General features: G+C 41.3%; 2 protein-coding genes and 1 non-coding gene across 14 annotated transcripts in view; 2 read left to right on the plus strand and 1 right to left on the minus strand.

The window, feature by feature from the left end:
• Positions 1–244: 244 nt before the first annotated feature.
• pex2 (peroxisomal biogenesis factor 2) lies at positions 245–13,144 on the minus strand. 2 transcript variants are annotated; one of them, XM_085418488.1, is made up of 3 exons: positions 13,073–13,144; positions 3,474–7,067; positions 245–1,075 (listed from the first exon to the last, which is right to left on the minus strand). In XM_085418488.1, the coding sequence occupies exons 1-2, from the start codon at positions 13,074–13,076 to the stop codon at positions 6,079–6,081; spliced, it is 993 nt and encodes a 330-aa protein (XP_085274614.1). In that variant the 5' UTR covers positions 13,077–13,144; the 3' UTR covers positions 245–1,075; positions 3,474–6,078. The 2 variants fall into 2 exon arrangements, with proteins under 2 accessions (XP_085274614.1, XP_085274615.1); XM_085418489.1 differs by lacking the exon at positions 245–1,075 and having other exon boundaries at positions 5,547–7,064; positions 13,073–13,143.
• Positions 13,145–13,294: 150 nt separating this feature from the next.
• LOC146662077 (uncharacterized) overlaps positions 13,295–16,670 on the plus strand; it is a 93,254-nt gene continuing 89,878 nt past the window's right edge. For 10 of the 11 annotated variants that reach the window (XM_085418494.1, XM_085418496.1, XM_085418500.1 and 7 more), the window contains exons 1-2: positions 13,295–13,783; positions 16,339–16,458. In XM_085418494.1, coding sequence (XP_085274620.1) covers positions 13,553–13,783; positions 16,339–16,458 — 351 coding nt within the window. In that variant the 5' untranslated portion in view covers positions 13,295–13,552. The remainder of the gene's footprint in view (positions 13,784–16,338; positions 16,459–16,670) is intronic. The other variant, XM_085418499.1, reaches the window with a different exon arrangement.
• On the plus strand, positions 13,823–13,904 carry trnal-uag (transfer RNA leucine (anticodon UAG)). The gene has a single exon. It is a non-coding gene; the product is annotated as a tRNA-Leu (tRNA).

Consider the following 16,670-nt stretch of genomic DNA (forward strand, 5'->3'; position numbering starts at 1 on the left):
TTAGTAATCTGTTAGCGCCACAAAAAACCACAAAAGTCTTATTTTTGGAAAGCCAACAGCTTGTAAACACAAGTTTTATTTCAAGGATTCAGTTGAAGTTATTCAAACAAACAACTAAAACCCCACATTACAAGGTACAGACCAACAGCCTTCTAGGTTTTTTGACCATTCAAGGTGTTTTTATATACACTAAAGTCACACTCATTACTTTTTAGTACATTTTGTTATCACACACACACACACACACACACACACACACACACACACACACACACACACACACACACACACACACACACACACACACACACACACACAGGGTTCAGTATCTTGCCAGCAGACACACATATTAGAGAAGCCAGGGACTGAACCACCAACCTTCACATTAGTGGTCTTGCACTGCAACCTAACAGTCATGCCACCCCAGAATGAACTCTTGCTTTACAAGTATTTATAATGGAATAATAGCAGTACTTTATTTAGTTCACATAAGACTACTCTAAATTTAAAGCTAAAGCATCATACATGAACACATAACAATGATTAAATCATCAGTGCACTTTACCAAAAATTCAGGGAATTGTATGGCATGAAAGCATGGCAGGTAAGTGTTATTACAGCGGTGAAAAACGAGCTAGACAACATCACACACAGAAACCCCTCCACAGCGGACGCTTGCACCTCATGTAGTACAACAGAACAGCATTACATGTGTTTCTTCTTCTGCTTACTGCTCCCTGCTCACTCAAGAGTATCTAGCACCAGACCGGCTCTGACAATGCACAGCTCTGCTCGCAGCCGTGTGCGCACGCCTAGCTGGCTGCAGTTCGCATTGTACTTTATGCTGAGATGAGGAACCTAATGCGCATGTTTGTGCGTGTTTATTATTCCGTCTTGTGCATGTCTGTCTCTGCGCATCTGTTGGACATAGCAGGTTAATGCTGGCTGACACATGCGGTTCACTGATCTCCACGAGGAGTCGGGACTCGCAGCAAAACCTTCATACGCAGGTATCCATGGCAACCACAAAAATTATATTTCCTTCTTCCCCCGGCAAGCTGGAGATTCCGAGATGCTGAAATGCACAAATACATTGTCATTACCTGGCTGCCTCATACTTAACAGGGCTAGGCTTTTTCTGCCTGCTGTTGTCTCATTGTTCAGTGTTGCCTACACATGTAATTTAGAAATTCCTCTTGTTACCTTCCCCCCAGACAGAAACTCCATACTATCTTTACATGATTTCTCTTTCCCCACATCAGACTCCTTTCCAGGAAAATGCTTATACTGTTGTGTTTTTGCATATTTTCCTCTTTAACTAGGCTCAAGATCTAGCCCAGTGATTTTAAATATCTAGTTAGGCTTGCAGGACATGATCAGATATTCATGCTGTTTTTGCACCATGTGTTTGGTGGTTCCTATTTAGGGCCTTGAGTATTAAATTTGATTGACATTTGAGGGGAAAGCTCTTTTTTTACCTCACCATGTTGTTTTATTGCTGACAGCTAACATCTGCAACTAAAACAAAAACAAAAGAGGATATTAATGGAAACACATGTATAGTCTTAGTTTTAACAATCTCTACCAGAGATCAATCAAGTCTAAACATTATATCCATCTTATAATTAAAGGAATAGTTTTCAGTCCAACCTCAAAACCACACCACATATTCAACATCCTGCTGTAGAATTCCTGTTAAAAAGAGAAATATTGCACCAATAGGTGATCTAGTACTCGAAGTAAGCACATTCCCACTTTTTCATCCCTTTGAGGGGAAATTGGAATAAGCACAATGTGTCCTGCACCAAATTCCTGAAGAAGCAGAGGTTCAATCACATTTGCAGAAGTTATCGAGACTTCCAAAGAGCTCAGCTGGTGCCTTAAGCCACAGGAAATTCACTGGGACATCTGGAGGGATGTGTGCAGATTATTGCCCATTTAGTCTGTTCTAGACATCAGTAGGAGGACAGAGATGGCCCAAGCACGCATGCACAGCCTAGAAGATGTATATATACACACACACACACACACGCACACAAACATAAAAACGGGCTTGGTTTTGAAAGATGCTACCGCAGGCACACAACACACCAGAGTATAATCCCCCATTATGAGACCCTCAGGTCATTTGTCCAGATCTCTGCTACACCTGTCCCAGCATCCAATCACAGGACAGGTACGGTAAGGTTGCTTTGATCTTTTTTTAAGTAATCAGAATCAGAATCAGAATCAGAATACTTTATTGATCCCTGGGGGAAATTATTTTTTGTTACAGTGCTCCATTTTAAACCAAAGTTTAAAAGTAAGTGGATGTAAAATATAATCCAGAAAATTCGAATTACTTGGTTGTTATATTTGAATCTCAAATATAAGTCTCTGATCGTTTTAAACCACTGCAGTTTAATATTTGTCCTTCAAAAGAAAAGAAAGAAAATACTGGGCTTGTAATGTATGCCAGAGCACAATTAGCTTGGAGAATATTTGAAAAAATATATTAATTACAGTATGAGCACAAAATGTCCAACTTTAAAAAAAGAAGAAGGTAGATTTAAAAAAAAAAAAATAGATACGCAGTATATCAAAGCATGTAATATTGAGTTTACAAGAACACACCCACCACATCCCTGACTGTCTGCATGCATGCTCTGAGCAAGATGCGCATTTCTGATGCAGTGGAGGAGGATACAGCTTTTTAAAGTAATAAAGTAGCACAACCTTTATCGACATGCATCATAAGATAGAATACTTTTTTGTGTATTTTCTTGATCTTTGCATTTGCTCTTCTGTGCAGTAAGTATTGGTTTGTACATATACGTCATATATATATATATATATATATATATATATATATATATATATATAAAACCCAAATTATCCTGGGTCTTCAGAACCAAAAACAAAAGGCCAATTTTATAAATATATATATATTCCCAAAGCAGAACTGCCTCGTCTTTCTTTAGGTGTGAAATGCAACCCGACAAAACCTCAACACCATGATAAAAGCTCAGGAAATTACTTCCTTATTTTAGGTGTGATTGATTGTCCCCCTGACCTGTTAGACTGAAGAGGTGGTTAAGAAGAAGAGGCAGACTAAGATAATTGGGCCCGGTGGTATCCAAAGCCCGGCAGGTGTTGAAAGAACTCTCATAATACAGGTACCTGCAGCGGCTGCAGCCCTGAACTTCAGCACACCTAGGATTTCACTACCTTGGAGGAATTTTGCTGTTTTATGTTTGGCATGTCTTTTATTGAATAGATGAAATATGAGATACTTGTAACTCCTATTGACATATTGGACATGCCATGAGAAAAAAACAACAACAAATAAAAAAAAACACAGGTGTCAAAAATCAAATAAATGCTGCAGCTTTGTTTCATCTTTTCTTGGCATGAAAATAATGTCATTCACTCTTTAAAAGCATTGTCAGTTGTTGGAAATATCTCCCAATACAAGAGGGATGTAATTCCCTTACCTGTTGAAAAGCAGGTAAAAGCTTTCACCAGCAGCAGCATAGGGATCGGAGATGGAATTCAGCTGAAGTGAAAAAGCACATGTGTTTTTACTCTTTAATTTAATTAGCAATTCAGAGGGCTCGATGAGTCCTTCTAGCCATTTCAAATGAAGAGGTAAAAGCCAGACATAAGCTTAAATGATAACATTCTTTCTCAGAGAAAAATATGCATGTACTACCCTTATTATTATCTGCAAGCCAAGGGCTCTGTTCCAATTAAAGAATACCACAGATGGACCATTCAACAAGCATGCACACAAACGGACCTACAATAGGTAAAGTAAAGTACCCAGTATTACAGAGCCCAGAGAAGAGCTTTTTACTTTAAAAACTATTTAATCAGGAAAATCAACGCCTCACATCAAAGAAATGGAGATGAGGGACAGGCGGATGAAGAGGCTCATCAAAGGAGAAGATCTAGTTAGGGATTCAACGCCCTAATTCCCTTTCTCTTAAAACCATCGTCAGAGGGGGCACAGGGCCAATTTGCTCCCTAAATGGCTGCGTGTGAATGTGCAGATTGCTTTGCATAGCCGCTGGGAATCTGGGCTTCTTCCTCTTTTTCTTCTCCACATGGAGCCTGTGAATTAGAAGAGATCCAAAGACAGATAGGCTTAACTGAGCCCAAGCTACCTTCCGTAAGTCCAGAGCCCTGTTCCAACTTCCAACTAATGCAATCCATGGCCTAACTCAATTAATAGACTTTAATACAGTGTTTCTTCTTTATCTTTTCACTTTCCTGGGGATTGGGGGACTTCAATTAGAGTTGTAGAGTAATGTCAGTGAAAAGGTTGGGATTTTAAGTATGTCTGAATGTAAAGACAATGACCCGGTGTCCCAGTGGCATTAAGGTTGATCATATATGCATCCTTAATCTCAAACATCTCCTTAATCTCACTTCCTGGGACTTGCTGCACATTAATGTAATGCAGTGCATAAAATATTGACAACTCTCTCCTGTCCCTGACTTTATATGCATTAGTGTTGGATTCATTAGTCAAAATGTCCTTGATGTAAAGTAGGACTTTCAAGTATCCATGTGATGAGCCCTGTGTTTTTTACATAATGTCAAACTAATCATGTAGAACGTGCCCCCCCTCCTCCAAGGTGTACATTTTATTTTATTCTGGTGAAGGGCTACCTCTATTTCTGTAGGTGCTCTAAAAAAACCAAACCACACAAACACATACAAAATAATTAATTTTGGCCTTGCATTACCACCAAGGACATATACTCTAAAGGCCTGCTGAAACACTGGGAGAAATCAAAATCACATTGGTCAGTAATAAATAATTTAAAATGAGCCCTTCCAGTGCAACCAGCTAGTATTCTTCAGGGAATTCATATACCACACAAGGACAGATATTTAAGTTTACCCTCTCTGTCCAAGGGAAACATTAACCTCATCTGAGTGCAAATGTCTTTCTGAGCTGGTAGATTTGAGACGAGCTCCTTGGCAATAGGCTTTCTATCACGCCTGCAGTTCCGATTGATCGTCTCAGCAATCAGCAATTAAGTACTAGTGATCAGAGCCTGGGAAGGGAGGAGGGGGTGGGAAGGAGAGTTAGGAGGTAGCCTCCCCACCCCGCTCCTGTCTTGTCAGCCCAGGAAAGGCTTCACTCAGCTGGGGTGAGTTTGGCCCGGGGCTGGGCTCACTGGTAGAGGTTAACTCCAGCATAAATAAGCATCTTTGGACTCATTACAGGGATTAGAGAGTAATTCGCCTGCGAGGAAGGAGACGACTGCCAGGGTTTTGGTACAGTTTACTACAGTCTTATAGGGGCGAGGGCCCTGGAGATTACAGAAAGAGAGAGATGGAAATGCAGCAAAAGAGAGAAAGGCCAAGGGAAAAGAGAGGCTGGCTGTCAAGTGTGTGTGCGTGAGTCAATCCAAGCCCCCGGCTGCCCCCTTGATCTTGAGCATGTTGGGGTGCTGTGAAAACGGATAATGGGAGTTAGAACGACCGGCCTGTCTAGAGAGAAGTGTGCTGATTGTTATAACTTTCCCTCATCTCTCTCTCCTCCACTTAACTAAATAAACACCCAAGAGGTAGCACTCTATCAATTTTAATGATGTTGAAATACAATTTAGGCACAAAATACACAACAAATGCTAATTTGGCCATGATGAGAGGCATCAGAAATTCCTCCCATTATTTATTCAGCTGACTTTTTGCATTTTTCATCAGAACAAATATTCCCATTTCAACAAACACACACACACTCATACATACACACACGTCAACACAGAGCCAATTTGGAGCATAAATCAACACGTTCACTCATCAAATATATGCTCTGTGTCGTTCTCTGCAGTCTGTCCAGTGCACCAAAGACAAATAGTTCCTTCCAAAGTCCAGTTGGAAAAACAGAAGGGGCAGCAGACTGTCAATATGTGCACATATACATTAAACATCACAGGCTGATGCGTGTTCAGAAATGACATCATGGAGATAAGTCTAATTATAAACTTGTACATGACAAAACCTTTAAAAACAAAACCAAACAAAAGCCAGCTGAAATTTCATAGCAACTTCATTTCATTTCTTCTGTGTGTGAGATGATTATCACCTGTCAGTCATCTCCACCTCCAGCTTGACCAGCTTGGGCTGCCCTGCTTCTGCCCCGCACTTGGGACAAGTGAGATAAGGGTCGGCAATGCTGTGGCTTTTAATGCAGTAGTAGCAGAAAACGTGCTGGCATCCCACCGTATGAGGCATGGTTGGCCACTCTCCGCACAGTCCACACTCTTTCCACAACTCTTGCCCTTCCCTTGCTCCCTCCCCGCTTGCACTTTCCCCCCCAAACACAGCAGACAGTATTGTTGCCTTCAGTTTCTTTGTATTGATCAGTGGGAACAGGAAGATGAGAAACTCTGCAAAGCCATGCCAAAGTAGTTCTCGGTTCATGAACTTGTAGTTTACCTCCCGGGCCACATTTGGCTTACTGAAAACCGTCTGAGCTCCTGTGATTCTTTCAGCGAGGATGGGATGCCGGCCATTCCTTAGGAACACAAGGAAGTTGATCAGATTTGTGAACTTAACAATACCAGCAACAAGCGTCAGCGCATTACGGAGACCCTGATGGAGCAAACCGCTCTCTCTTTCAGACCCAGATCCTTGTGAACTCAAACCCAAGTACGGCAGCAGCCTGTGGGAACGCTCTTGGAGCCAGAGGGGCCCTGCAGTGAGCACGGCCAGACCTAACTTCTGCCTGGGGGATAAAGGCCTGTAACGGGGAGACAGGGAAAATTTGCTGTGGTAGCGCAGGCTCAGTAAAGATTGCCCCACCGTGGCACTGTTAGAATAGAGTGTGAACCTCCATAGGAGCAAATGAAGCAAAACCCTCAGTTCAGGCTCCAGAGGAGTGAGGAAGCCTGGGCGGCAGTTTTGGAAGCACAGCGAGAACTGAGTCCACACTAGCTGCTCAAGGGCTGAGTCTAGCTCGAGGGCATCCAGCTGACTGATACGCAGTACCGGGGTCTGTGGGTTCATATCAAAGTGGGGGCCGTGACTTCTAGCAGTCTTTTTCTGGTCATTCTCACTTCCCAACCCTGCTGAAAAAACACAAACACCCAAAAAACAGAAAACAGTAAGGACATATCAACATGTTCTTTTCAATATTTTAATCAGTAGAAAAAAAGACAAAGTGACTGGGCTCTTGTTGCAGCCTGAATGTAGTTTCTGTTCATGTTGGCCCATCCGTCTTAGATATTATGATACTATGATTCACCAAATATTACTCTGACAAAGCAAACTTTGTGAAAATGACATTTTCCTGGAGTGAACAAGGACAGCCACATGCAAATGGTTAGACATGCTTTAAAAACAGAAATGGAAGAATTAAAAAAAAGGACTGAATGTAATACAGGCCGAAATCAGATAAAAAGCCAAAACCCCCACAAAAAACAGTCGTTTATTAAGGTCATTTCCCCCCAACACTGATAAATGTTTAAAGCATTTACATCAGTTAATACGTTATTAATGTATAAACAATAGCATATTTAATGTATTCAAATCATGAACATAATATACACCAAGGCTCAACCATTAAAAGGACAACTCGGTCATTGGGAGGGCTGAGGCTCCGGAGGTGAAGCCCATCCTGTTAGGAAGGTCATTTTGTCTTTATACACAGGAAGGGAAATCACTTTTCACATGTAAAACCCGTCCTTAATGCAACCTTAGAGCCTTGCCATGCAGAGGAGCAGGGGGTCTTAGACTGCTTTCCCCTGCATATAAACACACACACACACACACACACACACACACACACACACACACACACACACACACACACACACACACACACACACACACACACACACACACACACAGGAGCAGAAGCCCAGGGGCTCCTGGTGCCCGCTCCCTCTAGAGATAGGGGTGTGTGTACAAATCACATCACTAGGGATTAGGCTAACGGCACAGTCTCTGGTACACCGTAAACATCTGCCAAATGTGGAACAATTTTCTCTCCCCTCGATTCGACTCCATATGGGATCTCGCCATTGTGACATCAGGGCTATTTAGTGCTGCATACGTTTCCAAACCGCTCACAGTTCTCCAGTTTTATCTGCCATTTCCTCAAATGAAATACTTAAAGAAGTGAAAGACTAACTAATGCAGGGAGAGACAGAGCACGAAGGCCACAGAGAGAGAGGGAGAGAGAGACAGAGAGGCCTTTTTTTGACAGTGACTTTTGTGTCTCGCCGAACAGGATTTGTCACGAGGCTTTAAAAGAGATTTCAGCCGGGTAAATATGGCAGTTTTGACAGAAGGAGAGAGATGATGGTCACTTTAGACGTTTTGAGGAGGTGAAAAAAATAAAATTCTAACGTGCGCAGGCAAATCTTGGGTTTATTGTGGTGGTGCACACAACCATCTGTGTATTCAAGATGTTTCAATAGGGCTAGGATACACGGTCCAACTAAGTTAGAATTAGCAAATGAATGAAAGGAGTGAATTCACGCTAAAGTAAGCAGGTATGACAAATTCATTGAGCTGTATTTGAAATGCTGCCATGTTTGGTGACTAGAACCTCGCCTGTGACGGGAATAGAGTTTGGATTAAAAAAAGAAGAAGAAGAAAAAAGGGAAAGAGCAAGAGACGTAGTCTGAGTGTGTTTGCTAACCAGTAAACAGGCACTATTTGTTTAGCCTAATCTGAAAGTTTTTTCCCTTGATGGGAGAAAATGAGCAGATTATGTGTCCTCATGTGTGTGTGAGAGACTATGTATGTATGTCAAGCATAGCCTTGATCTATGCAGAGCTCTAATGCAGCGCAAACTTAATCTATCAGCCCACCGTTACACATATACACACACACACGCACGCAAATATACCGCCAGGTGGTGGAAATCCCCGTCACAGCAGCAGCTCTCTCAGGAGAGTAAACCCGGCCGGGTCCAATAGTCTTTTCAAAGCCTTTTATCGAGCAGTTTACAAGTTATGAATGAATATGTTTTATTTGGGGAAACACAGTATTGACAACCACCTATCAATAGTAATGTGACTATTGTCAAGGGTCTGTCAATATTAATGTAATTATGATGTAGAGGGATCAGAGGGATGCTGGAGTTGGGGGCCAAGTAAAATCTCCTGCCCACTGCCATATCAATAGCTGGGATTGCTATTGACAGCTTCCCTTCAGACTTGCAGCACTTGCCAAATATATAACAAGCAGACACTTCAGTCAATGCCGGGCTGCCTATAAAAATTAAGCATTTGAATTTACAGGGCTTTTACCGCGGACAGCTGGAAATCCATGTTCCTTATGTAATAGTCAAAAGTCACAGTCAATGCCAGTGTTTACAGAGTAATGACACGGTGTGGGTGAGAGGACAGACAGCGCAGCATTTGCACGCACAAGGAAAAAATATAGAAGGATATGAGCAAAGAGACTCCTTCCATGATGTATTCACACACACACACACCCACACACACACAATGATATATTGACTTTATAATTCTCTTGTGGGTCAGCCATCCAACTAACTATGAGACTAAATGCCCTCTTTTGGAGAGTTGATAACTGACAACCAAGAGAGTCAGAAGGCAAGTTAGAAGAGGTCGTTGAAAAAAAACAACAGAAAAAATAAAAATTTAAAAAAAATCACCTGATATTTCTGAGGTCTTGCTGTTCTATCAGAGCAGTGAAAAATGTTTTCAAAACATTTTCCGGGGTATGTTAAAGGGTATTTTGATTCAGGTCATATGAGCGTTTATTTTATTTTTTCCCTTCCCCTTGTTTCCATAGCTTGTGCATCTTGTTCAGACAAAGATAGCGCACTGACTCAAGGCTGACTGCCATAGCTTACAGACAACCACAACAACAACAACAACAATATCCAATCTAACACGGAACACAGTGCAACACCGCTTCAAGGCAAAAGGGGCCATGACCAGTGTGAGGAAGGAGAGATGAGGCAACAAAAGCATACAGCGCATCAGTCTGAAGCCTTGCAGCTGCACTGGGTCCTCTGAAAACTAGACAATGGGCTGTAATGACAGCTACCCAACGAAAAAAAAGACGGATAGGCAAAGACACAGACAAAGATGGATACGTCAGACAAAGCGTCATGAAACCGCCAACTGGGAACTGTGAGCTAATGTCTACTGATATAGTGAAAGAAAAAAAAAAACTTGGGGAAACGATAGCCAAAGAGGGAAAATAAAGCGTGGGTAGGTGGGCAGATAAGCTCAAACCTCTCCCTAGGAGCTGACCTTGAGACAGACACAATCATGGAGGAGGGAACATTTCTGAAGCATACGTGGTTCAGCCCTACTGAGGTGTGGGCATCCAGGGAATACCCTATAGACAGAGGAAGGCCTCACTTTCTTCTTGACCTTGGCTTTGGTGTCTAGGGAGGTGTGAGACTGTTTAGGACAAGGGGACCAAAGGCTGTGGGGGGGATGCTGGGAAGGTGAACGTCTCTTGGGGATTGCACTTTGCTTTTTCTGTGCTCATTGCACACCGGTTGGAAAATGCACAGCTAGAAGTCTGGATGTAGCCCCTCGTGTGGTGTAGCGCTGAGATTCCTAACCACTTAGCTGTGGTTGTTAGTATAATGTATTTGCTGAAATAATGCATAAATGTTCACTTGGCTTTCTATGATGCTTGTAGCGAGAAATAGGCTATGCATTGGCAAAGCATGCTGGATTACAACTTTACATTTTATTCTCTCGCTCATGTAAATTAATTTGTGTAAAAGCTCTGGTGGATAAAACCTATTTCTCTGAGCGCTCCAGTCAGTCAGTCCCCCCCCCTTCTCGTTCCTGCTCCCTCGCTTTATTGCCCTTCTTTCGCCAGAAACAAGTGCGGGGCCTATTAGCCGAGGCTTGCTAATGTCCTCACTATGAAAACGGATGAGAATGTCAGATTTAGAACTTTTAAGAGAGTGATGTCATACAGCAGACCACAGGCATTACGGGGACACTAAGATTACCCAGGCGGTAACCAGACTAATTGTTATGAGTCTGTTTCATGAAAAATGAATGTGTGCAGATGCACAGAGGGGTCTTAGGGCTGTGTGTGCGTCACACACTAATGCTTTATCAAGGCTCTCCTCTTTCTCTAATCACCCAAAACTCCAAGCCATTGGGGTAGGAGCCAAGTTAATGCCTGAATACAAAAAAAAAAGGAGAGGAAAAAAAATAAAATAAAAAATTACACATCAGTTAGAACACCACATCTGACACACAAAAAATGTGCTCCGCTTAATCTGGTTTGCTCAGAAGGTGAATTATTTAAGAGAATTAATTGATTTCATGAGTACAAGGTTGAGTATGCTAAGGCTGTATGAGTAATAAGTTCAAGGGTTTGCAGAAAAACAACTTAAAAAGTCATGAAACATTTAGAGCACAGAGAGAGGCACAATGAATGCGAAAAAAAAAAAAAAAAGCAGAATGGCTAATAAATGAGAGAACCAAAGTTGTGTCTTTCAGAGGAGTCAATGAGAGAGCAACTCATGCAAATAAAAAGTGTTATCCTCAGGAATATTTGATCTGCACATTTCTTGACCTCTCTTTATGCATGAAAAAACACAGACAATAAAAGAGTAAACATTTTAGCTTTTTAAAAAAACAAAAAGGGAAAAAAATGTGATGGTTAACTGAGGACAAGCCAATAAAATCTACAGGAATGCGAGGGCTACTGCAGGATGTGTTTGTCAATCAAACTCATGGTGCTGGTGCTACATGTAAGAGTTCATTCGGCATGTCTAATTCAAAGTGTGATTGGTTGATTTCCTTCAAAAGTAACACAAAATACCTTCTAGTAATTTACACATTATATATTATTATCAGACAACTAAACATGAAATATAGACTATATTATAGTTAGATTAGCATGCTGGAGCTCCAGCAACACATATGTAAAAAATGGAAATCTTTGTGCCTTCCAGTTCCTTTTAGTCTATTTGACCTTGTAAAATTTAGATTGAACAGTAATGCTAATCTTTTATTACTTTAAATTGCAAATATGAACATTCTTTTTCCAAAATTCATTAAAAGGATTGACACTATACATTGTAGCTTTTAGACTGTGGAATAAATTAATGTTGGATTGATTTTTTCCCCCCTCCAAATATGCACTGATAATTATAGTGCCTTTAAGACTTGCCTTCATCTGGAAACTGTATAAAATAACCTTATGACCCCAGAGTGAGATCACAGCCTAGTTTAACTTGTGCGACTGCCTTAAAAAACACACTCATCAAAGTAAGTGTTTGGCTCCAGAGGCACACACACCACATCACACCACACCACAATCTCATGCAATCAGCCGGTCCACATTCTCCTCATAATAGCGTTGTCTGCTTAATTTTTTTTAAACATTTTTTTAAGCTTGAGCCCATCAGTCTTTAACAACAACAACAAAACCCAAATCTGCTCCATTTTGATAATAAGGCAAGAGCATTATGTGATAATCACAGGAGGGATTAGGTTTTGGCAGAGAGTGTGAGAGCCATACAGTCAAAGCCACTGGAAAAGAGAGATATAACCAAGAGACAGATAAGAGTAGAGCAGTGATGATTGGGATGAGAGAAATGAAGTGAGTAGTCTCCTGAAAATCAATAAGATCAACTTTGCCTTGAATCTCAATGTGGAAGGTTTTGATCTCTGGCACTGATTATTTAGGGGAATAATGGAATTATGTGCGGAGTTGCACAACATACTCTTGAAGGTGCACACAGTCACAAGGTTACCATCCAAAGTTTCAGCTGGTATACACACCTGAACCAGACTCCCGATGAATACTAATTCAAAAACGGCTGGCTGATTGAACACTATGCAGTGGTCACTATACTCATCAACAGCCATCAACAATCGATACGATTTTAAATGAAAGCGTGCAGGAAAAGAGGGGGGACAAGCAAGCGGCTAACACAGACAAAATACTGATACAGCAGCGAGGAGCTGATAACATGTGACGACGAGCCTTAACAGCTCGGGGAAAAAAGCAGACATGCCGCTATTGAGCTTCATGTGGGCATAGAAGAAAATAATGCAGGCTTATGTTTTTTCAGCAGGGTAATGAAGTCATATATTCATATATTTACCCATCGCTTCTCGGGGTCGAACTCAATGTAACCCAGTCTTCCCTGAAATGTCAACAGCACTTGTATTTCCGGGTTGTACATCGTTATCCCGCCTCCTAAAGAAAACTCACCAGTAGCGGGTGTGTACGTCACGTTTTAGAAACCCGTGATCAAAATGAGCCAATCGCACAGCGTAGCGCCAAAGCACTTGTTAAAACCTGCATACCGTCTGGGGAAAAATAATTCAAACTCCTCAGTTGTAGCAACGATACATAGCGACCAACTTGTTAAGAAAAGCCACGGCAATTATTTACTCAGTCTTAAATGTCAAGTTCATTCAAAGTGCCGGGATCTTGATTTGATTTGTTTTTTCCAGGTTACCGTGTACTTGCCTAAACTATAAGATTTTACCAAACCGAGATTATGACTGTTTTTAGCTAGCTTTTTGCAAGCCTTTATGCAGTTGACTTAGGAAATAGGTTGCAGGAACTTCTTGGAGCAATGCGTGCAGCTTGCGCACAGCCAAGGAAAAGCTCAACATTGTCGGAAACGCTTAGTCACGCTTCTCACCTGTCTTCTTGCTCAGGTGAAAAAGAGCTCATAGTAGCCAATCAGAGTCCCGAAACAGAGCTAAACATTATTAAAGAACTACTAAACGAGTTCAGAGGGCTTCACGAGCTGAAGTTAAGATGCTTGGAGGAGGACACCAGTAGAAGGGGAGAACTACCACAGGTGAGTAGTTGTTGTGCCACATGTGAAATGCACGTTGTGGGTAGCGTGGCCGAGCGGTCTAAGGCGCTGGATTTAGGCTCCAGTCTCTCTGGAGGCGTGGGTTCGAATCCCACCGCTGCCATTATTGTTAGTCCTGGCGTAACATCCGGTTTACGGTAACTAAAGGACAAAGTTAAGAAGTGTAGCATCAGATTTCTTGAGGGAAATAATAAATCCAGACTTTCTGTTCGCACTTTATACAGCTACGTTGAAACACACGAATCCAACCCATTTATTTAAAATAAAGAGCTCCTTAATAGTATCGTGTTTTTTCCTATTAACATTGGAAACAAATGCTAGTCGTCTTAATGACGATTCTGCACACGCCCTTCCAGTAGTCTGGACCCTGGATTGTGAAAGATTGTTTTTATGGGTTCAGACAATTGCATAAAGTACGGGTTAGCAGACACAGTCTCTACAGCATGTTTAGATTTAGGCTAACATCTATTGTCATTAGGCTATAATCCATCCATTACAAATCATACAGCATCCTGTCCACCTTGACTCTAACATCAGAAGATGACCTCTGTCTTGTCAGACAAATGACAGGAGGAAGCGCAGCGGTGCTTTCATAAAGCCGCAGCACTTGTAACAGGTGGCAAATTGCATTATGTTTCCATCTGAGCGGCAGAGATCAGGAACACAGAGCCACACTCATATTTAAAAAAGAGAGGTTTCTAATCATCGGGATCGTCATGTAACATCTTTTAGCAACAGAATGTAGCTCGTGTGAGCTGGACTGTGCATCAAAGCAAAAATAACAAGGTTTCAGAATAGGTTATGGTCAGCCGGCCCCAGTCAAGGGCCAGCTTAACAAGGTTATGATGTTCAGAACCCAGGAGCTCCCAAGTCCTAAAGGTTGATGGGGACACTTAATCATAAAGCGTGTCCGCTGAAAATACAACATCCATTATTGCATGAACCCATTGTAGGTTTATGATGTTTCTTAAAATGTTGAAATGTTTGAGCAACCTGCCAGTTCAAGAATTCATTTTTTTTCTTATGCTTTAGGGCACTTATCATAGCTAGCTTTTCCAAAAGTGAAAAGTAAGTAAGAAACAACAACAACAACAACAAACAAACAATGTCAACCCTAGAATGTTACCGTACTGTCACATTTGCCATCTTTGTAAAGTTACTTTCCCTGAAGCTAAACATCAGTATAATGTTATGCATCAGGGGACAGTATAAACTGCTTATTTACTTTTGGCTGTAGGGGACAGATGTTTTTCAGCACAGATGTACAGGTGGTCCTCTAAGGCAATATACTTCTTAGGTTTGTGGCACTTCCTTTTATCGGAGGGACAATCATTGTATGTGTAGGGTATCTGGAAAACTGCAAAAGCTCCTTAAGCTAAGTGCACAGGCTTCTTTTTTTTTTAACCTGGAATAAGAAAATAAAGAATACGGTTAGGTTATCAGTTTTTGTAAGTAATAAAATCTGAACATTGAAATGCCTTCTTGAGTCTTCCCTACACTTTGAGTGCATGATCACTAAGTATTCCTTTTCCTGTGATAGAGGGCAGAGGTCATCTATTGTGAATCTTAGGTGGGCTTCTGTGTGAAAGCCACAAGGATCTGGCCTCTTTGTCTGGCGTATTCAGCATTATATAAAGGTTTTGGAAAATGAAAAAGAAAAAAAAAGTTTTAAATGTCACAACCAGCTCAGTGAATAAAATATGTCAAGGATTTAGATACTCAAACAGTGCCATAATAACAATAAGGCTTACTGACTTAATGTAAGTAGAATCAAAATAGTCACTGGTGGCTTTTGACGATCTCTCTGTTTCTTATTCTCTTTTATAAGCTGTTGTATTTTGGCTCGTTCTTCGACTGTTTTATATGTCTCGGGTACTTGTTGGGATAGAATGAGAGCCTGTGGACATCTCACCACCAACATGTTTTGCACTTGTTGTCTTTAGATGTATTTTCTTCAGTTTGTCAGAAAGTTACAGAGACCCCCAACCTGCCCGGCCATACAATTGATCATCATTTAATGTGTTTCAATGCTAAATCAGATTCTTCAGCTGCTCTAAAGACGGGTAAGATGCAACTAAATAAGAAACACATTATTATTTTGTGTTTGCCTGGATCTCTTGCCTTTCCTGTGAGGTGTCACTGGGGATATAGTCCCTGTTTTAACACCAAGAAGGAGTACTACATTTATAAGTGACATGCTGGATTGAGGGGATATATGTTGCTTAACTGCACTGTGGTTAGTGTTTGTGCACACTCCCATATTGGGATTCATCATTTTGACTTTTAATGAACTTTTTATTATTGGATATTTTAATAATAATCTTACTCTGCCCTGTTTATGGCCACCAACTCAGGCCAGCCACTCACTAATCTGTTACAGTATTCACATTGTCCCAGAGAGTCTCTAGGCCTGTATGACCGGGGCCTAACAATTACCATAATCTGTACTCAGCAACTAATTAAACATATAAACTGTCAGCTTATTAAACCACAATAATTAACCACTATCTTATCCTGTTGTACTGTTGCTCTTACAGAAGAAAGTGGACTTCCTGCAGTCTTACGTGAATGACCTCACAGACCACATCCAGGTGCTTGTTCAGACCATTGAGGATTTGCAAAGGGGAGCTGGACAGAACCATGATCGTGTTTTGGCTGTAAGATTTTATAAATGGCTTCATCTTGACACAGATGTAACTGCGCCCAGTGCTTTTTTTTTCCTGGCTCAGAATGGGCTTACAAGAGGTGACTAGCCATGGCAGTAAGCATGACTGATCTGCGTACTCTGAAGGCAAAGTTACCTTGTTACCTTATTTGACAAAAATTGATGCATTTTTCTCTTATTTCTGTTCATTCGATCAACAAAAAT

The sequence above is a fragment of the Rhamphochromis longiceps genome, linkage group LG9 (genome assembly GCF_057381845.1).
Source record: "Rhamphochromis longiceps isolate RC_006_pf linkage group LG9, R_longiceps_female_GT1.1, whole genome shotgun sequence".
NCBI lineage: Eukaryota > Metazoa > Chordata > Actinopteri > Cichliformes > Cichlidae > Rhamphochromis > Rhamphochromis longiceps.